This window comes from Orycteropus afer, unplaced genomic scaffold (assembly GCF_000298275.1).
Source record: "Orycteropus afer afer isolate SDZICR_OR568_19922 unplaced genomic scaffold, OryAfe1.0 scaffold00003, whole genome shotgun sequence".
Lineage (NCBI taxonomy): Eukaryota > Metazoa > Chordata > Mammalia > Tubulidentata > Orycteropodidae > Orycteropus > Orycteropus afer.
Genome location: NW_006921590.1, coordinates 3,186,365 through 3,211,696, shown reverse-complemented (window position 1 = coordinate 3,211,696; position 25,332 = coordinate 3,186,365). Strand labels below are relative to the sequence as shown.

Here is a 25,332-nt window from a genome sequence, read left to right as displayed (position 1 = left end):
AGACCATAGAGTGAGGGATCTCATTGCTGATGTCAGATGGATCTTGGCTCAAAACAAAGAGTACCAGAAAGATGTTTACTTATGTTTTATTGACTATGCAAAAGCATTTGATTGTGTGGATCATAACAAATTGTGGATAACATTGAGAAGGATGGGAATGCAGAACACTTGATTGTACTCATGAGGAACCTGTACATAGAGCAGGAGACTGTCATTCAAACAGGACAAGAGGGTACTGCATGGTTCAAAATCAAGAAAGGGGTGTGTTAAGGCTGTATCCTTTCACCATACTTATTCGACTTACATGCTGAGCAAATAATCTGAGAAGCTGGATTATATGAAGAAGAATGTGGCATCAGGAGTAGAGCAAGACTCATTAACAACCTGTGATACACGGATGACACACAACTTTGCTTGCTGAAAGTGAGGATGACTTGAAGCACTTACTGATGAATATTAAAGACTACAGTCTGCAGTATGGATTATACCTCAATATAAAGAAAACAAAAATCCTCACAACTGGTCCAATAAACAGCTTCATAGTAGGTGGAGAAAAGATTGAAGTTGTCAAAGATTTCATATCACTTGGTTCTACAGCCATCACCAATGGAAGCAGCAGTCAAGACATCAGACTACATATTGGATTGGGCAAATCTGCCACAAAAAACCACTTTCAAGTGATGAAGAGCAAAAATGTCTTCTTGAAGACTAAGGTGCACCTAACTCAAGCCATGGTATTTTCAGTGGCTTCATATGCATGTGAGAGCTGGACAATGAATAAGGAAGACTGGAGAAGAGTTGATGCTTCTGAGTTGTGGTGCTGGAGAAAATGCTAAGGGTACCATGGTCTGCTAAAAGAACTAACAAATCTGTCCTGGAATAAGTGCAGCCAGAAACCTCCTTGGAAGCGAAAATGGCCAGACTTCATCTCACCTACTTTGGTCATGTTGTCAGAAGGAACCATTCCCTGGAGAAGGATATCATGCTTGGTAAAGTGGAGGGTCAGCGAAGAAGGGGAAGGCCCTCAACAAGATGGATAGATAGAGTGGCTGCAAAGATGGGCTCAGGTATGGCAGGGATCGTGAAGCTGGTGCAGTGTTTTGTTCTGCTGTGCATAGGGTTGCTATGAGTTGGAGACAACTCCAGGCACCCAGCAACAACAACAAAAGATGGATTCTTCACTTTCCCAAAAAGGCCATGCCTCCTATTTTTGTTTGGTTTCTTCTTTATTACAGTTGAACCTGTATTTTACTCTACACTTAAATTGTAAGCATACAGAGCTTCAAAACAAAACCAAGTATTTTTTCCTCCTCCTTGGCCTCCTCCTCTATTAGAAAGTCTTCAGAATTTAAGCATTGAAATGGCTCTTCAAATTCAGGTTTTTTTTTTCAAGTGCTAACTTTGGGGGTAACCCAATCAATACCTTCTTTATATAAGGAATCATTTAATAGAGATGTAGAAGTTAAAGAAAACCCTAAAAAACATAATTTTTCAACTTTTAAATTATGAAATAGTGATATATTGGAATTAACAGTGAGTTATTCCTTATCAGAAATGAAAAAAATACTGATTTATGTAATACATGTTTGTTTTTAAAGGTTAGATACATATGTCAGTATTAGAGATAGTTTTATGCTTTTTCTTTCTCATTATTCTTTTTTTTTCCCACTTTCTCTGAGTGATGGGGCAGCTATAATGCTACCACTTTACTTTCAACAATAAATTAAAACAAGCCAGTGAAACTATAGGATAATCAGTATTGATAGATGATTGGCCATGCAGTAAAGGCATTCATTCTCTCTCTTTGGAGGATATCACTGTCCAATTTTGGTGACTTTATTTATAGGTTATAATCACTGCTATTTTTTGAGGATTATTTTTGAACTCTTATCAATTTGTAATACAGGAATACTTACTTAGAAAAGCAAACTTTCCATTGCTCTGGAAGTAGAATTTGGTATCAGTTAAGTTAATATTATGAATGCTGGTTGATTCATGAAGTCATCCATTACTTTGTCTACCCTCTGATCAAAAGGCAGTGTGTGTGTGTGTGTGTGTGTGTGTATTTCAGATCACTTAATCAGAGAACCTATAATGCCATTCATCAAAGACATTCATTATCATAAATTGTTTGTATTTTAGCCTAACCTTAGAAATAGAAAGATTTTTGTGCATCCTTTTTGTACTCCAGCATAGCTCAAAATTCATTTTCTCAATAGAGCGTTAAACATGAATGTTAATCTCTGTAGATTCAGAGTGTAAAGTAGGAAAACAGAATGAGTGGGTTTGGAAAGTCAGTGTAACCACTTTAGTTGACCATTAAGCAACACGTTACTAAATAAGAAATCTGTCTTATAGAAGGGGTTAATTTCATTAACAAAAATGCTTCAACAAAAATATACAGTAAATTCTTATTCAATAGGCATGGTATTTTATCCATATTTCTAAAATAAAATCTCCAGCTACCAAATTTTGAATATCAGGATTCTAAACTCTAACTGTTCATACTCTGTATTCTTACACTTTAGCAGTAACCGTAGTCACAGATCTATCTGAATACAACTAACATGTTAATTACAGTTTTTGTTTGTTTGTTTCATTTTTAATCGTAGCAAATGGTTCTAAGGTTTGTAAAGACTTATCTGAAAGCTTCTTTCAAACTGGTATTTCTTATTTTGAAAGGATTTTTTCCCGGAGAGAACCTAAGACTGACCGTGAACAAACTATAGTCAGGAAGGTTCATTAATCTATGCTTATTCTCTTGAATCCCTTACCTTTAGCAGGCACAAAATAAATGTGTTGATTGAATATATAAAAGTGTTTGGGGCAAGCAATAAATTGACAGAAAAATTAATTTTGTAGTTATAACTGTAATGTGAAAAGTGTAAACTAAATAGTTTTCCAGTACTATATAATGACAACCAAGAAAGAGAGCCCTTCCTATTTCATAACCTCACATGACTTTGTTCAACACTATTTTTTTGTTAGGTGCTGTTGAGTTGGCTCCAATTCATAGGGACCCTATGTATAACAGAATGTAACACTGTCAGGTCCTGTGCCAGCCACAATCCTTGCTATACTTGAGCCCATCATTGCAGCCACTGTGTCAATCCATCTTGTCGAGGGCCTTCCCCTTCTTCACTGACCCTCCACTTTACCAAGCACGATATCCTTCTCCAGGGAATGATCCCTTCTCACAACATGACCAAAGTAGCGAAGACGAAGCCATTCTTACTTCCAAGGTGCATTCTAGCTGCACTTGTTCCAGGACAGATTTGTTAGTTAGGGCAATCCGTGGTACTTTCACCAGCACCACAACTCAAAAGCATCAACACTTCTTTGGTCTTCCTTATTTATTGTCCAGCTTTCACATGCATATGAGGTGATTGAAATACCATGGGTTGGGTTAGGTGCACCTTAGTCTTCAAAGAGACATCTTTGCTCTTCAGCACTTTAAAGAGGTCTTTTGCAGCAGATTTACCCAGTACAATATGTCATCTGATTTCTTGACCGCTGCTTCTATTGGTGTTGATTGTGGAGCCAAGTGATATGAAATCTTTGACAACTTCAATCTTTTCTCCATTTATCATAATGCTGCTTATTGTTCCATTTGTGAGGATTTTTATTTTCTTTATGGTAAGGTCTTTAATGTTCATCAGTAAGTGCTTGAAGTCATCTTCACTTTCAGCAAGCAAGGTTATGTCATCTGTGTATTGCAGGTTGTTAATGAGTCTTCTTCCAGTCCTGATGCCACTTTCTTCTTCATATAGTCCAGCTTCTCAGATTATTTTCTCAACATACAGATTAGTCTAAGTATGGAGAAAGGGTAGAACCTTGACACATTCCCATCCTTATTTTAAACCAGGCAGTATCCCCTTGTTCTGGTTGAATGACAGCCTCCTGGTCTGTGTACAGTTTCCTCATGAACACCATGAAGTGTTCTAGAATTCTGATTTTTATTTAGTACATAGTATCATAGGGCACTCTTCAGAAGGAAGATTGGGCAATTTACTTCCATAGTGATACTACCTTGGAAACCCAAGGAGGGGTCGCTATGAGTCAGATCTGACTAGATGGCAGTGAGTTTGTTGGGGTTTTTTTTTTCTGGTATTATAGGAAGAATTTTAAAATGTTCTTGTGAGCAATACATGAGAGAAAATTATCAACAAGAAGATAATAATAAAATATGGGTACTTGGACTGCAAGAAAGGAAACGGTATATAGACTCTTTCCCATTAATTTCTGTTTTTTCCTTAAAGCGTGGTTAATTTACAGTGGTGTGCATGTGTGTGTGAATACACACACACACACAAATAGATGTGTATATATCATATGTATTCTTCCTAAGAGTCATTAATCAGAAAGTTTTAAATATAGTCAACAGTTACATTAAAAATTTACATCATTTCTGGAAACATATTGCTGCCGTATTCATTGATATGATACTTGAATTTATTTTCATGTCCCATGAACTCTCAGCTGCTCGACTTAGTGTGACTCTTGGTGACCTGCCAATGAGCAGCAGATCATAAGAGATGACATGTCGGATTTTTGCAAACGGAATGAAGACTAAGGGGTGCATACTCATGGCCTCTCCCACCAAATCATGTTGTCTTTGGAAAGGTTTCTCAGATGCTCCATCTGTCTTTCAGGTATAGGGCAGCAGACCACATGTAGCCTCTTTTCCTTGCTCTTTACTTCAACAAGATCCTCTATCAACTGAATATTTTGTTGTTGTTCTTTTTAAATCATGTTGTTAATCAATAGTTACATCTATAGAATCAAAATAGGTTTTTGTTTGTTTTTTTGTGGAATATATTGTTTGATCTGAGCAAATTCAAGAACTACTACATGTTTTGCCTGTTTATGTATGTATGTCACACTAACACTCACATACACACAAAAACTTCTATAAGCCTGATATTTAAAAAAAAAAAATACCACATTTCCAATTATGGAAATATATTCATGTTTGTGTTACGAATGAACATGACTATGTTCAGCCTAGCTAATAAACCACCTGGCTTTCTCTTTTAACCAGTAGTTGTAACAGTCTATAATAACCAAAAAAAATAAACTGAAATCACTGCCACTGAGTCAATTCCAACTCTTAGCAACCCTATAGGACAGGATAGAACTGTCCCATAGGGTTTCCAGGACTGTAAATCTTTACAGAAGCAGACTGCCTCATCTCTTTCCTGCAGAGCAGGTAGTGGGTTCAAACTACCAGCCTTTTGGTTAGTAGCCAAATGTCTTAACCATTGAGCCACCAGAGCTCCACAGTCTATAATACCAAAACCCAAAACCCCCAAAAAAAAAAACCTCACTGCCATGGAGTCACATCTGACTCATAGCGACCCTTCCTTGGGTTTCCAAGGTGATATCACTATGAAAGTAGATTGCCCAACCTTCCGTCTGAGGAGTGGATGGTGGGTTTGAACCGCCAGCCTTCTGGTTAGCAGTCCAATGCCTTAGGCACTATGCCACCAGAGCTTTCACGGTCTGTAATAGAAATTGAGAAATTGTGGCCCATTGGCCACCAGCTACCACCCTTTTTGTGAATAAAGTTTTATTGGAACATAGCATGCTCTTCTGTTTATGTCCATATTTATGGTTTGTGCTATAACAGCAAAACTCAGTAGTTGTGACAGAGATCAAGTGGTGCACAAAGCCTGAAATATTTACTTTTTGTCCCTTTATAGAAAAGGTTTGCCAACCACTAGTCTTTAAATAATAGTTTGGTGCCTGTATTTGTTTCCTAGGGCCGCCCATAGCAAAACACCACAAATTAGCTTATAAGAACTGAAATTTATCGTGTAATGGTTCTAGAAGCTAGCAATCTGAATTTAGGGTGTTGGCAGGGTCATGTTCTCTCCAAAGGCTCTGAGGAAAGATCCTTTCTTGTCTCCTAGCTTCTTGTAGCCCAGTAATTCCTTGGCTTCTAGATACAAGATAACTCTGTCATCATAATATGCTCTCACAGAGCCTGTAGTGTCTCTGTATTGGGTGTTTTGTTTTGTTTTGTTTTGTTTTTGGTGGTGGTGGTGCTGGTTTTAATAAGGGCATCACTCAGATTGCATTAAGGCCTACCCTGCTACAGTTATATTAACTGATAACATCTTGAAAGACCCTATTTCCAACCAGGAACCTAGGTTTGGGACTTCAACTTATCTTTTGAAGGACTCAATTCAATCCATAATAGTGCCCTTGCTCCTAATCTTTAAATAAATATGTTAAGTTTTTGGTGTTTCAGAGGTACTTTATGGTGTACACACAAGGAAGTGTGTCACTTACATTCTTTAAGGAATAACTGTAAGAGATTCACCTGGAAATTCATAATAATTTTTCACCAAACTGACTATATGTAAAAGTCATATGAAATTTTTATTTTTTATCTTGTAATGTTTAGAAGAGTTTGTCTTTCTTGGTGATTAAAATTATTAATGAGATAGAATTAATTAAGGTTTTGCATTTTTTACTATATTAATGATGTCTCTTTAGTTGTCTCTGAGACAGAAGTTTTACTAAAAGAGTTGGAGCAAATGCTACAGAAAGCCCTAGAGCCCAAGGCAGTACCTGATGAATCTGAAGAAGAGTGTGGAGAGGAAACAAATCCAGGAGGACAGGTATTATTGATACATTTGATCAGGCCTAAATGTGTTGTTGTTGTTGTTGTTGTTAGGTGCCATAGAGTCAGCTCTGATTCATTGTGACCATATGTACAACAGAACGAAACACTGCCAGGTCTTGTGCCAGCCTGACAATCCTTGCTATACGTGAACCCATCATTGCAACCACTGTATCAGTCTGTCTTGTGGAGGACCTTCTCTTTTTTGCTGACCCTCTGCTTTACCAAGTGTGCTATCCTTCTCCAGGAAATAGTCCTTTCTGACAACTTGACCAAACTAGGTGAGACAAAGTCTGGCCATTCTCACTTCCAAGGAGCAATCCAGCTCTACTTCTTCTAGGACAGATTTGTTAGTTCTTCTGTCAGTCCATGGTACTTTCAGTATTCTTCACCAACACCACAAATCAGCCATTTAAAACACTTTAAATAGGAGAGTCGTTCCTAGTTGTAATTTTCAGTTACACAGAAAACATATTTCGCTTTGGACATTTGAGGCTTTGGATCCAACACATAGTGACTCCTTGAATTTCTGAAGCAGTATCACTACGGAAGTAGATTGCCCAAACTTCCCTCCTAAGGAGTGCCTTAGGCATTTGACTGGCACCAGAGGTCCTTTTGAATAATAAACTAGTAGCCTGTTGAGAAATCACAATGGATCTATCAGTCATTTAGGGGGGAAAAAAAATCTCTATTTGAACAGAGGAGCTCTTTTTACTTCAGATCTTTGGGATTAAGATGAATAAAGGTGGAGGGGGTACACTGAAATGAGAGAGTACCAGTAAAGAGACCTCTGCCCTGCTGCATGTCTTTACAGTCAGGAACGGTAGTCAAGATAAAGCCAGCTCACTAGAAAATCTGCCCTGTTGAGTGTTTGGCACTGCCTATAGGAGTCCTTGGTTGGGTGGTACAAATGGCTAAGTGCTCCCTTATTAAGAGAAAAGTTGGCAGTTTAACACACCTGGCATCTGCTTCTGAAAGGTTACAGCCTTGATAACCCTATGGAGCAATTCCGCTTGCCATGAGTCAGAATTGAATGGGTGGCAACTCACAGATCATTACCCATAGCATGGGGCATTGTTCTTGCACCAGGATAACCCCTATAGCCTATAGCAACAAAGCTCATTAGTAGCATACTGAAGGTAGAATTTTTAGTTGGTATAAATTTCATCATTCATATCTAGATTTGTTTGTTTGTTTTCAACCAACTATGTTGGGCTCAGAAAGGCCATGTGTGTTTACTTTATTCAGTGCTATTATATGGCAACATAAATTTTAAGTTGGTTGACAAACTGCTCAGCACATCAGCTCTATATCTCTGCATATAAAATGAGGGTTTGTGATACACGGCTCAGGGAGATGGTCATTAATGTACAGCATCAATGAGGTATGTGTGTGAAAATTAAGTCAGAGGGCAGACACTGCCATAAGGTGGTACCAAACCAAACTCACTGCCATCAAGTCGATTCCAACTCATAGTGACCCTCATTGAGTTTCCAAGGTAGTAAATCTTTATGGAAGTAGATTGTCCCATCTTCCCTCTGCAGAGCAGCTGGTGGATTTGAACCACCAACACTCTGGTTAGCAGTCAAATGCCTTAGGCACTGTGCCACCAGAGCTCCTTATGAGGTGGTACAGCTGCTCCCTAAATAATTAAGAAGAAAGGGACACAGCAGAAATTGTGTTTTGTTATACTTCTTTCCTCTGTCCCAACGCTTTCCCTCCTTCTCTTCCTTCTTTCCTTCCTTTTATTGACTCACTCATTCACTCATTCTAACGTTCATTCATTTAGATATGATATGTCTAAAGGCAAGAGAGCATAATGATTAGGAATACTGGCTCTGGATCATAATGCCTGGGTCTCAATCCTGTTCCTGCCATTTAGGACCTGTCTAATTTGATGAAGTTGCTTATCACCTGCTTTAGAGGGTTGTTTTGAGGTTAAATAAGGCAAAATAGGAAAAGTTCTTTGCAAAGTAATGGATGCCTAAGCTTAGCTATGATTATAGATGAGAATTGGCAGTGGCAATAGACAGGAGAATAAGGACTAAGACTCTTTTACTTCATCTCTCTTCTTCCACATTCTCACTTAGGCAACTACCCACCTTCAAGTATCTCTGTTCTCCGATGCAGAAAAAATGAATTTGTAAATGAACAAGGTGGTTTACTCACTTTGACAGCTGCCCAATTATATGATTTCATTTAGAACTTCAATAAGAAGAAAGCCGAATCTTATACACCTGCTTCATTGAGTTAGAAATTATGAAAATATACGGAATTTACTGTTGAGTTACATGTGTAAAAATAAAATTAATGTTAAAAACACCTATTGAGTTGAAAGACATGGTATCTTTCATAATCAACATCAGTAACATCATCTTTTTCCTGAGTTGGCGTGGATTTTCAATGCCATTCTGTCAATTAAACTTGTTTTCTGTATGTAGTTCTTACCTTTTGTAGCTCAAAATCTATACATTGGTGACATATATCTTATATACATATAATTAATACAGCAACTATTCTTTCTAGCAAATGTGTGTTTTGTTTGAACACCATATGGTTTTGTGAAATGGTTTTTCAGTCTTTGCAGTTTGTCTTTTAAAAAATACAGCCAGGGTGATTTTTATAGCAGTGTCCTGGAGTTTTTACAACCATAGAATTGGCTTCTGTTTTGCCATTATAATTAGTAACTTGATAGAACAGAAAATTACTAACTTCTGATTTTTTACTTCTTAAGGTAAAATACATAGTTTTAATAGCAGGAGCTCGCATTTGGTTTTAGATTCTTGCATTATTGTATGCTTTCAAAAGGCATTTAAGAATTGTAAAACTTAACCATTTTAATTTGCTGGCAGACAGGTGAGTGCCTCCTGCTGCTGGTTCATATTCCACACTGAGGTTTAGAAGCCTTCTCTTCATGCCAGTGTCAGAATATTTAGGGTCTTGTTCACTTTAAAATGGAGGAGAATAGCAATGAAACAAATATCAGTGTTGGAGCTATTTCCAGTTTGAAAGTAAAGAAATGATCACATGATGGATTTCTTTTTTTTTTTTTTTTTTTTTTTTTTTAGTAATTTAAAAGAATTGATATGGCTTCCAAAGATAAAACCACTTAAAACTGGGATGTCTTTTTTAAGGAGAAAGTGGCCTCCTTCAAGCCAAAAAGAGCCACCTGGTGATTTTAAAGTCCTGAGCATGCTTTTTCTCTGAGCACTTATTGTTCGAGCTATTTTCAAAGTTGTAAAATTGATGTTTTCATCATTAATTTCACCTGTGAGGTTTCAGTATGCGTACGCTCAAGCACGTAACCAATGGATGAGAGCAGCAACATGGAAAAAGCCATACACACGTGAATAATCAGAACTCATTTCTGTTTGTCACTGGAATGTTTTATGAGATTATTTTCCTCAGTAGAGTCACCTTCCTAATTATGTTCTTCTTTAGCTAATATTAACAATGGCTGACATGCCCTCACTTTGCAAGCAATGGAAGAAGTTAATTTCAGATTTTTATAAATCCACCTGCATAGTTCACAGTTTGAATAATCCATATACAAATAGGACAGCATTTACTGAATAATATTTATATGAAAAGATGCATCTTTGAGATATAAAGATACTTACATAAACCACACGTATTATCTTTTCTCCTTGGGTTGCCTAGAAAGTTAATCCTGCCTTTGATGAGCCTTAAAATTATAAATCTTGTATATGTGTCTATTGTTTTGTACCAGCGTCCTTCCTCCATTAAGTTAGAGCAAACTATCACTATTCATAGGTAATACGGACGCTTAGGAGAAGGTGACTATAGAAAATGTGCTTAACCAATTTTAAGTTGTAGTCCCTATAATAATAATTTAAAATGTAAACCAATATAGAGTACTGACGTGGGATTAAAATGATTATGTTTTTCAAAACATATCATTACAAATAAAACATAAGTTTAAGGAATAGAGATAGAGTCTAAATAATAAGTATTCTTACACAAACACATTTTCTATGTACTTTATTACATATGCGAATCATTTTTGACTACCAGCAGAGCAAAAAACTTTATATAACTGTTATGACTTGAGGAGATACTGCCTGTGTTTTGTTCACACAATTAAACCTGGTTTTTAAGTAAATTTGATGTAGTTCTAATGAATTGTATGGTTATTTTTACAGTTGTCTAAATGCAGCCCTGAAGCTCCTGCTGGCAGCCCATTTGAGAACTACTATGAAGAGGACTATCTTGTAATTGATGGAATAAAATTAAATGCTGGAGAATGTATTGAGAGTATAACTAGCAAGTTTAAAGAAATAGATGCTTTGATGTCTGAATATTAAGGCATTATACAGATTTTCAAAGTTAATTATAAAAACATTTGCATTTTTATATTTTCCTGAACTCAAAAACTTGAACATGTTTAGCAAAACAGTATACACTATATCAAGGTTAATATTTGTAATAACGCTACTTGTTTGAAGCATTTAAGTTAGTGTTAAAATTTTAGAATTTAAAAACCCTGATATTTGTATTTATAAATTATCTCCCATGTTTGCCTTTATTTTAAAATGCTTTATGAAACTTAGTATTCAAGCACACACTTTACAGTGGTTACTTAGGACTTTTATTCCAATATTACTGTTAAAATGGCCACCACAGCTATTATTTCTTAGAGATAATTCAGATCTAATATACTTAGAAAGAATGTGTAATTTGCAGTGGAATTAAACAAATACAAAATAAAAAAAAATAGAAACACGGTTGTATGGTAGAGTTAGAGTTTAAAAAAAAAAAAAACATAAATTGCCTCATTACAACAAAAACAGTCATTTCAACACAGTTTCCCAAATTGACTCTGAGAGATTTTGGAAGGACAGAATCCTGGACCCTTTCCCACTGAATCAGTATCTCTGAGGACAAACATGGGAAAATGTGATTTAAAAATATATGAGATATACTTATTTATTATAAAAAATCCAAGCAAGATAGCAAAGTGAAAAGTATGTCATGCAATATCACTCCCTTAACCTCTCCCCTGAGATCCCATTCCTTAGGGGCTGCCATGAACAATTTTAGTAGGTGTTCTTCCAGATCTTGCTCAATGCACACCAAAAATGTGGGCATGCACACCTACCTCTACTTCCAGCTCTGTATCTCCCTCCCTCCCTCCCTTTCTCCCTCTTCCTCTCTCTCTTTTTCCTACCAGTCCCTTTCCTCCTTCCCCTTCTTCCTTTCCTTTCCCTCACCCCAATATCTCTTGGCAGGGAGTGAGGAAAAAGGACATTGCAAGCGCACGATAGAAACCAAAGCTTGAAGAGTAGGGGGAAAAAAAAAAAACAAGAAGATCTGGGACCTGCTATTTAGATGAATTAGCTAGAGTAATGAGTAATGATGAGAATATAAGCCACAGCAGATCGGGAGGGCATGCACACAGGCTAAGGGGCTTATGATGTACTCTGAAAACTTTAAGGGCTACTAAAGAGTTTTCAACAGTGGAATCTCTTTTACATTTCAGAAAGATCATACCATTAGCAATGTAGAGAACAGAAAGGAAGTAGCACTAGAGGCAGGGAGAGCAGTTAGGAGACTATTTCAGGGGTTCAACTAAAAGGTTATAAATTATGATGGTGCTGTGGTGGAGAGAAGTGGATAGAGTCAAGCTATATTAACATCAGTGGATTTTGAGGATCTGGAGAGGGGATGTAGGAGTGATACAGGACAGAGGCAAGGACATTGTGGGATTTCTGGTGTTCACAAAGCCGTTCACTGAAGAAGAAATACATGAAGATTGAAAGCTTGTGTGTGAGTTTAGGTGCTAACCTGTTTGGACAAAGCCTGAATTTCAGTATACTCTGAGAGCCAGAGCGACTAAGAGTGTCAACACATCATGTTTAAATTCCAAGGGGTATAAAGCATTTTTCTTATTGTTGAATTTACTTAGCACATTATTTTCCTGAAGAGGATGTATGGCCTCCAGTTATAGCATTTCAGAACACCACGTCCTTCTTCTTTCTTTCCAATATGATTTTATATTCACAAGATGTCTCAGGAAGTAATTTATCCCATTTCTTGTTACTGCTTAGAATCAAGTATAAAAAATGACTATAACTGTATTTGAAAGACTTTATCTACAATTCAACCTCTTCCTGTCCCCATCTAGTAAATCAGTTAGATAATTTGAAGCTAATTCTTCTTGGTGGAACAGCCAGTATTCATCAAAGTCAGATTCAAAGGCAAAGTCATAGGCTACATACTGAAATTTCCATTCTGAAGTCATCTCTGCATTGGTCTGAGTTGTATAAGTCAACAGTTTTCACTGAAAGGCTTTGTATACTTTGTTGTTGTTTTTGTTTTGTGCCATCAAGTCGGACCCAACTCACAGTGACCCCTCCTTCGGTTTCCGAGGCGGTATTACTACGGAAGTAGCTTGCCCAACCTTCCTTCCGAGGAGTGGCTGTTGTTGTTGTTGTTGTTATGTGCCGTTGAGTCGGCCCCGACTCATAGCGACCCCTCCTTGGGTTTCGGAGGCAGTATCACTACGGAAGTAGGATTGCCCAACCTTCCTTCCGAGGAGTGGCTGGTGGGTTTGAACCACCAGCCTTCTGGTTAGCAGAAGTGCCTTAGGCACTATGCTACCAGAGCTCCTTTGTATACTTTAGCAGCTCAAAATTATCCTGTGAACAAACATTTAGGTTAGCTCTGTGTTCAACGGAAATGCAAACTACTTCCAAGTAAAAGCTATGAGGTCCTTTATCCATGTGCGAATGTAGACTGTGAGATAAAGGATGTGCCTTGGTAAAAGGAATGAAGGAGTTATTAACTAACATCTCTTCGCTCAGGATTGAGAACATGCCTAGCTGGAAAACTCTCCTTACTGAGGAGGCCATTTAACAGACCAGCATATCACAGTGGGGTTGTGAAGCCAGAATGCTTGCCTCACCACCTACTAGTTGAGTGACCTGAGTCCCCACTTAAACATCTGTAGACCCTGGAGGATTGAGCACCAAAGCCAGCACTGTTACCTGATATTCCAGAAAGTCCTGGCCCATTTGCCACATGTTGGAATCGGAATTTATATAGGGATTCCTAGTGGTCAGAGGCTTAGCTCTATTGTTATTGGAGCCAAACCAACCAACCAACCAAACACTGCTGTCAAGTCGGATCCGACCCATAGTGACCCCTCCTTGGGTTTCTGAGGCAGTATCTCTGTGGGAGGAGATTGCCCAACCTTCCTTCCAAGGGGTGAGTGGTGGGTTTGAAGTGCCAGCCTTCTGGTTAGCAGTCAACTGCCTGAGGCACTACACCACCAGAGCTCCTCCTAATTGGAGCCAAGCCGTGCACTTTTAGTAAGTAAATCCTTTATTGCCGCCAACGGGTTAAAGAAGGAAGTACACCCTTAGTACTTGGCAAACTCTATACATGTCTGTAGCCTTGAACCTAAAGGTTCTGCAGTGAAAAATGATAGGGCAAAGACAGTTAATCTATCCACTAATGGACCTACGCACTATGGTAAACTTTTTAAATAAGCTTAGAGTCTAAGTGCACATGATGAAAATAATTGATGGTTCACTTTTTCTGGAGGGACCTTTTATTCATGAGCCTGAGGTCATCTGTGTCATGCTTTTGATGGAGCCACACCATTCCAACATCTAATGCCTATACTAAAGAACTGGTGATCCATGAGCCCACAATTTATCGGAGTAACACATGGTACAGTTCTCCAGATACTCCAGACCAGTGGAATTTGCACCAGTGGCCCTTCCAAAAGACAAAGGTAAGATTTTGAAGATCCTAAAAATAATCAAATCCTAGTTTATTAATCTTTCCTTCCGTCTACAGACTCCCTAGGGGAGGTCTAGACATAGTACAATTAAAAAATTCCAAGTACTAAACCAGCTCTTGGTGTCTCTTAATAGAGTTCTAGATGAGGTTGGACAGATAAATTATGCCACAAGCCCCAAGTGCGGTTTCATATGTCCTCAAATCTAAATCTTGGAAGTTTTCCATCCATAAGCTCATTGCGTGGGATAAGCACAAAGCAGTAAGCAGCATAATCAAATGAAAGGGCAGATTGGGAGAAGAGAAGAGAGTTTTGAAGAAAAATGTAGAAAGCATGGGCTGATTGCTTTTAAGAAAAGATATACTCAAGAGGGGAAAAAAACTAGTTTATAAGCAAAATTAAGAGAGAATAGAGCTCAGAATTCCTGGGCTAGAGAAGAAAACTGTTTCTTATCTTTAGCTTCTCCAGCCAGAAAAAGATTCTCAAATGAAGATAATAGTGTAAGGACAAAGATCAAGTCAAAGGAATGGTTAAGTTATAGTGGGATGGAAAAAGATCAAAACCAGGTGGCTGACAGTAAAATATGACTTCAGTGTAAAGACCCAGGGGTGTGGTTATAACATTGGTAAATATTACAGGGTAGGATTTAGTAGACCTTTCAGCTGGGCAAAACCTCCTAGAGAGCTTAAGGGCATGGTATCACAGTCATCTGATATGCCCAAAGTGCTAGTAATTAAATCCAGAGAGACACACATGTCTTGAAAAGAATTGTGATTTTTGATACATGGAATGAACAGGAATCACATAACACAGAAACTCCACTAAATTGTTGAGAGATCTATTTGTCAAAGTTCTGCCAGCCTAGACTAAAAGGGACTGAAATTGTTTGGAAGGTAAAAAAGACCTATGAGCCCCCAATTTCCCACAGGTAGGAAGTAGACTAGGAAATTTCTCAGTCACCCCCCAAAAAGGTTTAAGTTGCAAATGTCCTCTCCAGAAGCAAATGAGGAAGATGATGGAACAAAATGTCTCGGAGAGCAGAGCTAGGAGTTGTAGAAATCAGTAGACTAGGAGTGCTTCCTCTCTATCCCCTCCCCTCAACAGAATCAAGTTCTACCCCCAGGAAATGAGGACTTGGCTAATTTGCATAGAGAGATTTCAGAATCACTAATGACCGATCTTCCTCTTTGTGAATGAGAGTGCTTATTGTGATTAACCTGTCCCTGTTATACACTGCATATTGTGTGTGAGTGTGTAGAAAGTAGATGAGTAATTTGTCATTTTAGTTCATAGACACTACCTCTGGACCTGAGGTAGGTCACAGGGTCCTAGATTTTGAACCTGATGTCATATTTGGGTGAGACTTTTGAACGTCCTTGGATGGGAATGTTGGAGCGATGTGAATAATATGGTCAAGAGGGTGGACTATAGTTTATTGAATTATTGACCCAAATTCTTTGTGTCATCCTGCCTTACATCCTTGTCATGTCCCCATCACATGCAGAGCACGCTTCCATGCCTTTTGACTTTGGGCCTGACCATGAGACTTCCTTTGATTAATGAGAAGAGGTGGAAGTGACAGTGCCCTTTATGATCTAGACTTTAAGAGGCATTGTGTGTTTCTGCTTGTCCTTTTGTACCTCTGCCATCACCTCGAGAAGAACATACCACATCAAGCCCTCTGGTTCAAGGTGGATGAAAGACCATGGAGAAGACTCAAACCCACAGACTGCAGAATGAAGCAGACTTGCTCTAGACACTAAAATCTGAAGCACAGCTTTTCCAGCCAACCTAGAGATCCATGAGAATAAAGATTATTGCTTAAAGACACTGAACTTTACAGTGTTTTTTTTTTTTGTTTTTTTTTTTATACACAGCATTATTGTGGCAATAGTTAACTGATACCCTGGCTTCTTGGTACCAGCAACAATTCCACAGACCAACTGTGATGATAGCTTTCCAGCCACACCTGGCTCATTGGGGTGTTTTTTTTAGGGTGGTATTATTACCAAAGTGGTTCCAGTTCCTGGGTTGCTAGCCTGAGACCTTCTGCCCAATAATCATCTCAATTCTGCCTGGATCTGGCCCAGAATGGCCCCTCAGCCCATTCAGATGGAGCTCAACCTCTTCTCTTCACAGCCCACAGTGGTGAGTTTAATTGTAAACTGTTCATATTACTTTAACAAGGAGGCCGCATAGGTATGGTTATTATAAATAATGACAGCAATACCACCAACATATTAAGGGTTCACTGAGTGAGTAGCTTCTTCCTTTTAATCACATAAAGTAGAGAAACTAAATAGACCCACAATGGTGTAATGTCTCATTTGGCAAAGAAAAGTATGTATGTGTTTCCACCCATTTTCTTACCCCATCCCTTTCTTAGCTTTTTGGTATTGTACAATAGGGTGTTGAGTTGAAAAACCTAAGTTTGAGTCCAGATTTCACCTACTAACTTGTCTAAGTCATACAACCAGTAAATATAAGGGTCATAATTTGAATACATTTCTGTCTTGTTGCGGATCCCATACCCTGGATTACTATATGTATTGTCTTAATAAGCTATTTATTAACTAGGTTGGAACAATTATCTAGTTTGCTCATGTGTAAAATGAGGGTGAAGTTATCTAAATCATTATTGTGAGGAAGAAAGAGGATATTTTATGTGAAAGTGCTTTGTAAATCAACTTGATCTTCTGTTTACTCCTTTAGAAAGGAACGTATTTAAGTACATTGCAGTTAATAATTGCTCAGTTAAAATGTGACTGTACATTTGAGATGATCACTTGTCTTACTCTTGTATTACTCCATCTACTAGTTATCAATGCCAGAGTTACTTGTTTCTCCTTTTTAGAAATCTTTGAAACTATCACCAACAGCATTATGATCTCCTCTCTGGTGGGTAAATTAACAGCAACATCTATTTTTTGAGAGACATCTCACTGCTAAATTTTACAAAAGACTTTAAATCACCTTGCTTTCTTCACAGACACTTAGTTAAAAAGAGAAAGGAGAAAACAATCTTAATATTGATGGGTAATGGCAGGGTTCTGGGTCATTTTGGAATTATTCTAGTAAATGCATGTATCCTTTCTCAGGGAGCCATGATATACTTCAGGATGCCCTCCTCCAACAAGTTGGAATCTAGGTCCAGGCTCAGAACATCTTTCAAAAGCCAGGAAGCTCACATAATTTTAGGATTGAAGTTCACACAGTATTTTAGGATTACTACTTCTCTATCAAATAATGCAGTTAAATTTCATGAATTCTGAATTTTAGAAAATAAGCCTCTTATAATTTGCAGCAGGAAATGAGGAGGCAGGAGAGAAACGTGAATTTGACTGTGCCTGTGCCACTCTCCTCTGGAGCTTCAGTCAAGTAATGGGAAAATGCACACAAATCTATGTGTCTTCAAAGTAGAAAGTGCACTTGAAGGGTGAATATCTGAAAGCAGAAGGGGTTCTGATCCCAAAAAGCTAAGATTCAGTTATTACAGAATCCTTTAATATAATTCCTCAGGCCTGGGTGACCTCAGCTAGAGGGGGGAAAACACCTCACAGAGGCTAAGGCCACCAGATAACTTTGGACCAGGGCTGCCAGCAGCTGTCCACAGAGGGCAGTAAGCCAGGGCCAGGACTCTCCCTCTCAAGTCCCTTCCTTGAGTCCTCTTGAATTGCAGAGATCCAATGACATTGGTATCTGAGTTTTAAACTCCAGTAGGTCTTGGCTTGAGGGGACTTTCTACTTCTACTAGCAAAACTGGATCAAACCTCTGATGTCCCATAAGACCACTACCATCCCTATTCTCCTTCAGTTAGCTGCCTGCCTATATAACCCATTTGTTTCCCATTCCTGCCTAATCACCAAGATGTGGAATGTGTAGGAGGGGAGTTTGGCAAGGGATAGTCCTTTTAGATGGCCTGTATGTGAGTCAGCACACTCTTGGAACACCTTCACAACAGAAGAGGTGTAGGGGACAGTGAGTGAATGAGGGCCTGGCCAATGAACCAGCAGCTCCTATCCACACCCTCCTACCTCTCCTTGGACCCTTGACCCTGTCTCTTCAGCAGCAGCAGCAGCTGTCAGGCAGTGTTAGAAATGATAAGCACTATTTAATGTCAGCTACATATGGAAGCAGAAGAGTGACTTCCTCTAAACAAAATAGAGTTAGGGTATAAAAGTGTGAAAGTGCAGATTATTTGGAAATTACAGCCCAACTTTATGAGATATAATGTATTAAGTACTAGAGTGAAGAAAAGAAAACAGAGAATGAGATTAATTCTAACTTCAGCAACAGCTTCAAGGAGACCATTCATTCCATCATTCAGTCCTATGAATCAGACATTGTGCTAGGCACTGGTAATATAATAGTGAACAAGATACGATGTCCATCCTCATAGACCTTGGCCAGGTTACTTTAGCCTTTCTGTGCCTCACTTTCCTTATCTGTAAAATGGGGATGTTGGTGATGGTGATTATTACCATTGAGTTGTTGAGCAGAATAAAATGAGTTTGGACGTGAAAATCTCCTAGCAAAGTGCCTAGCACATTCATGTCATGTTGTTGTCATTACTATTTTTGCAGTCTGGTTTGGGAGAGAGACCTGTGAAGCAGGGCTGGATTTTGAAGGTAGAATAGTGGGATGACTGGAAAGGATGAAGGTCACAAGTCGAACAAAGCACAAAGATGAGAAAAGCAGTAGCAGCAAGTAACCAACCTGAGTCGCCAGAGCACATGTGGCGTAGGATGTTTAGGGTACGAATATTGGGAGTTAAGGCTGATTCAGGTGGGTTGAACTCTGCTAACGGTGAGTCTTGTATAGCACATCAAAGGGGCAGCACTTCATTGCATAGAGGAGCAAGGTTTTGCAGACAAGAGCCCTGACCACCAGAATCTCCAGGACTAAACACACAAAGGAGCTCATGCTGTGCTGGCTTGGAATGAGACCATTCTGTGATAAGCCCCTATTATGGACAGCAGGCAGACATTACTATGCCAACCTGTGCCCCTGTGACTTAAGAAATCCATGCCTGGATGTTAGCTCAGGTTGTCAGCTTCCACAGCAAACGCCTGAGGGTTGCCAGCAGGCAGCCAGGGACTGGAAGGTTAGGTGTGTCTGCGATGTCTTATTAAACTCTCAGCTGCCTGGGAATAATGTGCCACAGCCGCGGAGTTTTAAATGGCAAAGGGTCTCTGGCTGTCAGAAAGGTTACAGGTAGATACTTTCATTTGTCCTCCTTGAAAGCTTAATATCATTTTCTTCTGTTGAAGAAGAACTTATGGACCTCATTACCTCAAGTTCATCAGGCAGCGATAGCAGCCTTTTTGATTTTTGCCATGCTACCAGAATCATGTTGGGGAAGAACTACTGCATTTGTAACCAACTTCAGCAATTTAAAGCTCCTTGATGCTGTAGCATATTAATGCAATTGTTGGTAACACTCTGAAAGCATTACTTTGTCAAGAGAGATTCCTACTATTACATTGTGGCTTCCGGGGGTAGGGGCTGTTTCCTTTCACTCATTGTGACACCCAGATCATAGCACAGTCCCTTGCACATGTTAGAACACCACTTAATATTTTTATGTTGATTTAAAACTTCCTGCCAACCTAGTCTCTTCAAAAATCTTGTCTGCCGAGTTCATACTCAGTCTCCTTTTGTTTGAATTTAAGGTTGTTTTTTACTTCTAACTCCCCACCCCTCCCAACTTCTCCCATAGTCTGTCAGTTGTCTCTCGCTACAATAATGCAGGGTAACAAACAGCCACACAATGCCAGTGTCAAACAACCAAGCACATGTTTTAGCTTGAGATGGCAGAGTTCAGCTGGCTTGGTTACATTCAGCTGGTCTCACTCATATGCCTGTGAGTGGGTATAGGTTCACTTAGGCTCTATTGATCTTGCTAGGCTCACTCACATCCCTGGGGGTTGGCAGGCTGTTGTTGGGTGACCTAATGCAGTCTCCAGTGGGAAAATCAGGGCACCTTGGCTCTACTATATGTATTTCCTTTCCACTTTCAGCAGCCGTGTTCTCATGGAGATGGTACAGGCATAAGAGTGAGAGCAAGCTCCACCATGCAAGTGCTTTCCAAACCTCTCTTGTCTGTCACATTTGCTAGCATCCCATTGACTAAATCAAATCACATTGAGACCTCAGAATCAGATGAGGAGGCACCACCAAAGGATATGCCTTTTACGTACTCCATCTACCACACATGCTCATTGAAAGAACAGAGAATTTTAATTAGAGAAAGCCAATCACCTACAATCCTATCAAGTACAGGTAAATCATTGTTGATATTTTTTAACATTTTTAAATTTCTAATAAATATGTACATTTTAAAGCACCTATGAAATAATTGAGAGTTCTGATAGCATAGTGGCTAAGGCACCTGACTGCTAACCAGAAGGCTGGCGGTTCAAACCCACCAGCCACTCCTCAGAAGGAAGATGGGGCAGTCTACTTCCATAGTGATACTGCCTCGGAAACCCAAGGAGGGGTCGCTATGAGTTGGGTCTGACTTGACGGCACATAACAACAACAACAACATGAAATAATACCAAACATATCATTGTTCCTGTCACTTTTGGCTCTTAACTATATATTGTGACCATATTTCCATGCTATAAGATGTTGTTCTAAAACATGATTTTTTAAAGATTGCTTAGTATTTCATTGTATTTATATCCAGTGATATACCCTCTTTTGGGGCATTTAATTTGTTTCCATGTTTTCACATGTTTTAGAATGACTCAAAGCCTTACTGTTCCATAATTGTCGCCCTACACACAATGCACTGTGAGCACCTCCAGGTCAGATTCTAGGTTCTAAGGATGTCATAATCTAGCACAATAGGCAAGGGCTTAATAAATATTTATTGAGTAAATGGAATTTATATTATGAAAATACCTAGAATAAACAGTCTTGCCCAAATTAGGATTAAATTTGCCATCTAATTCAAACTTTATAAGTTCAGGTTCTCAAAAGCTGGTTGAACCTTGAGTGTTTCCACAATTTAGCACTGAATGACACATGACCATGTATGCTTCATTACCTATTTCATGTACATGGTACTCAGGCTACAAAATGATTCTTACCTTCTGGTATTCACATTCCTGTGTAGACTCTTACACACTGGGTAAGGTTGACTTATGTAACCATGAAGATATCACAGACATGATAGAGGCTAGACACTGTGGCTTCCACCTGGCTTGCTTTTGGATCATTCATTCTTGAGGAAATCAGCTGCTATGTCAAAGACACTCAAGCAGCCCTATAGTGAGGTCAGTGTGTTGAGATACTGAGGCTTCCTGCCAGCAACGAAGACTGACTTGCCAGCCATATGAGTGAGCTATTTTGGAAGTGAATACTCCAGCCCTAGGTTCAAAAGTAAGTGTAAATGCTTCACAATTACCTTCAAGTCAAGTCAACACACTTTATTTAATGCCCTTTAGACACTCTTCTCATACCAACTGCGGTATATTATATTACCTGGTATGGCTTTTCTAGCCATAAGTCTTTGTAAACTCTGTGGTAGAATTTGCCATGAGCAACTGAGGAGCTCCTGATTATAAAAGTTATCCACCTGGGGTATTTCTTTTGGGCGTGGCACAAAGCAATGTTCTGGGAAGTTTGCTTTTAGGTGCCTAGAATTCTGATGTTATGATTGGCTAGTTTGGCCATTCTGTCAGACTCAAAAGGAGGCCTCCCAGAGGCAGAAGTCTTTCTCACTGCTGGCTGAAAAAAACATGCTGCTGAGAGACATGTGCTCCTGAGACACACACGCTGCTGAAAAAGAGGCACCAAGAGACATGCATTGCTAAAAGAGAAACACTGAGGGACACGCACTGTTGGAGAGAAACTGTGAGAGACTGTTGGCTGCGAGACGGTGGGCTGAGAGAGACTGAGCATTTTTCCTCAACTTGAATTGTAACCTGGTGCTTCCCTAATAAATCCCATAATCTGTGAGTTCTGTGTGCAGTGAATTATTAAACCCAGCAGAGAGGTGGTGGGTGCTGTGGAAGGAAAGGTTGGTGTTAGGGTTGGTGAAAGGGCTGGAGGGAGGCGGCATGTCTAGCCTCACAGGAATAAGTCTTGGGCTACTGATGGTGATTCTGTCTTCCTCTCGTTTCATTAGAGGAGATGGGAAGATGCAGCCTCCCTCCCCCTTGGGCACCAACCCTATACCTATGAATTGTAATCTACTGGATGGCAGTGGGTTTGCTTTTTGTTTTAGACACTCTTCTGATGACTAAGAAAAACAGCAAACAAAAAGGGACAAAGTAACTTTGAATAGGAAGACAGATAGTAATTTAAAAAAAAAATAAATATACACATCAAGTCAGTGATGAGATGAAGCTAAGAGAAAAATAGAAGGGGTGAGGGAAGATGGGGAGGACTACTTTCTGTGTTTTATGTAAGGAAAGACATTTGAGCAGAGAGTTGTGCATGTAACTTGGAAAGAGTTTTCAGGGAGAGGGAATAATAGTAGCTTCAAAGGCTGTGAGACTGCAGATGTTTTGCACATTCAGTGAGACCACTGTGGTTAAGGCTGAGTTCACTGTTTTAGATTTCACTAATTGGTTAATTGAGCTTCTCACAAGTACAATTTCACACATGAATTTTTCTTGGTCTCTTGGGCCCCTCTGACCCTTTACCTTTTTCCTGAATTGGAACAACCAAAAAAAAAAAAAAAAAAAAACCTCACTGCCATCGAGTCAGATTCAACTCATAGCGACCCTTCCTTGGGTTTCTGAGGCCGTATCTCTATGCAAGTAGATTGCCCAATTTACCTTTCGAGGAGTGGCTGGTGGGTTTGAAACATCAGCCTTCTAGTTAGCAGTCAAATGCTTTAGGCACTACACCAAATATTGGTCTTTGTTAACAGACCTGCTTATGCAAATGATCATGATATAAACATGAAAATGGCTAATGAGACAAAATAGGCTAATGTTTGTAGTCACACAAAGAATAAGAAATTTACTGACTTCAATCTTCCTTTTATTACTGCTGCTACTTAAAGCTTTCTGATTTCACTATAGCCCTTGTTGTTGGGAGCCAAGTAAGTTCTGACTCCTAGCTATTCTGTGTACAGCACAATGAAACACTGCCTGGCCCTGCACCATTCTCACAGTCATTGCTATGTTTGAGCCCAATGTTGCAGCCACTGTGCCAATCCATCTCCTTGAGGGTCTTCCCCTTTTTCACTGACCCTCCACTTTGCCAAGTGTGATGTCCTTCTCCAAGGGATTGATCCTTCCTGATGAAATGTTCAAAGCACTCGAAACAAACTCTCACCATCTCTTCCAAGGAGCACTCTGGCTGAACTTGTTCCAAGACAGATTTGTTTGTTCTTCTAGACTTCCATGATATATTCATATTCTTCACCAATACCATAATTCAAAGGCATCAATTCTTCTTCACTCTTCCTTATTCATTGTCCAGCTTTCGCATGAGTATAAGGCAATTGAAAATACCATGGCTTGGATCAGGTGCACCAAGTCTTCAAAGTGACTACTTTTCTTTTTCACACTTTAAAGAGGTCTTTTGCAGCAGATTTCCCCAATACAATACCATTAGCCATTGTTGTTGTTGTTGTAACGTGCCGTCAAGTTGGACCCAACTCATAGCGACCTTCCTTGGGATTCCAAGGCAGTATCACTACAGAAGTAGATTGCCCCATCTTCCTTCCGAGGAGTGGCATTAGTGATTAGTGCCCACCAATTAGTGATATCACTGTTGTGTTTAAACAAATGTTTGAATATCACTGATATCAGAGGAAAAAAATGTCAGGCTAAATCAGTATTTTATATTTATGAAGACATAGGGTCTCAAATCTACAAGAAATTAGCTTTTCTGACAGATTTAGAAATAAAATTTGTTTCATTAAAGTTCTATCATTCCATGCTGTGGATTTTACTTCTCTCTTGCTGAAGAAAACATAAGTCACAGAATTGAACATTCACTGAATATTAATAACTGGTCATCACAAATAGATGAAATTTTGTTTGCATTTTACATACATCTGGGCTTTTAAAATATTATATTTCCCCTCAGGTAAACCAATTTATTCTTACTTTAATGAGTAAACACTCCTTTGAGAGGCATAATGCAGAACTTAAACGCACTTTTAATTTTTTAAGTTATCATGTGAACAAGATTTTCTCATTCTTCTCTTATGGCAGAAACTGATACTCTCTATAAAGTTGAATGATCTTCTGTACATTTTGCTCCCTTTTATGGCATAATCGTGCAAATTAAAAAATTACTTCATTTGTGCTTTATTTCTGAGGAACCAATTTCTCAGAGACGGAAGAGAGGATAGAGAGAATGACCCAAAGAGAGGAAGTTAGAAATAGGGATGCAGCCATAGGTGCAAAGAAAGACAGAAAAACCCTGTAGCTGGTGTATGTATGTGTGTATGTATAGGAGAATAAAGAGAGACTCACTGGGATAGAACCAGAAAAGAAAAAGGACAGCTATTTAAAGATTATGGTTTGTTTGTGGGAAGAAAGAAGAGTATGTTACAAAAAAATAATAAGCACTAAAAAAAGTAATTACAGTGTATGCTTCTTCTACTTAAACAAAAATGATGGCATTCAAATTATAAGAGGCAAAATATTAGAAAAAGCTAAAAGGAAATGCATTTACTAAGCAGTTTACCTGGAAATCTACCACTGTACATTTTTATCAAAGCAGATTAATTTAAAATATATGAGGACTCGCTGCCATGCCAGGTCTCAGACAGCTCATGGCCAAGATTCCTGTTACACTCTCCCTGCTCTCTAGAAACACCAGGGTTAGAATTTTAGACCTTAAAACCAACCCCAGGGGGGGTTCTGGCAAGATGGCGGACTAGGCAGAAGGATTGCACAGACCCTCTTCAACAAAGAAAAGGGAAACCAATTAACACAGACACAGAAGATAATCTTGGACCCC

The 25,332-nt window shown here is 39.0% G+C and overlaps 1 protein-coding gene across 1 annotated transcript in view; it reads left to right on the top strand.

The window, feature by feature from the left end:
• The window catches only part of ZCWPW2 (zinc finger CW-type and PWWP domain containing 2), a 213,087-nt gene extending 202,134 nt beyond the window's left edge, over window positions 1–10,953 (top strand). Inside the window, exons 7-8 of the mRNA XM_007936232.1 lie at window positions 6,502–6,626; window positions 10,792–10,953. Coding sequence (XP_007934423.1) covers window positions 6,502–6,626; window positions 10,792–10,953 — 287 coding nt within the window. The remainder of the gene's footprint in view (window positions 1–6,501; window positions 6,627–10,791) is intronic.
• Window positions 10,954–25,332: the final 14,379 nt, after the last annotated feature.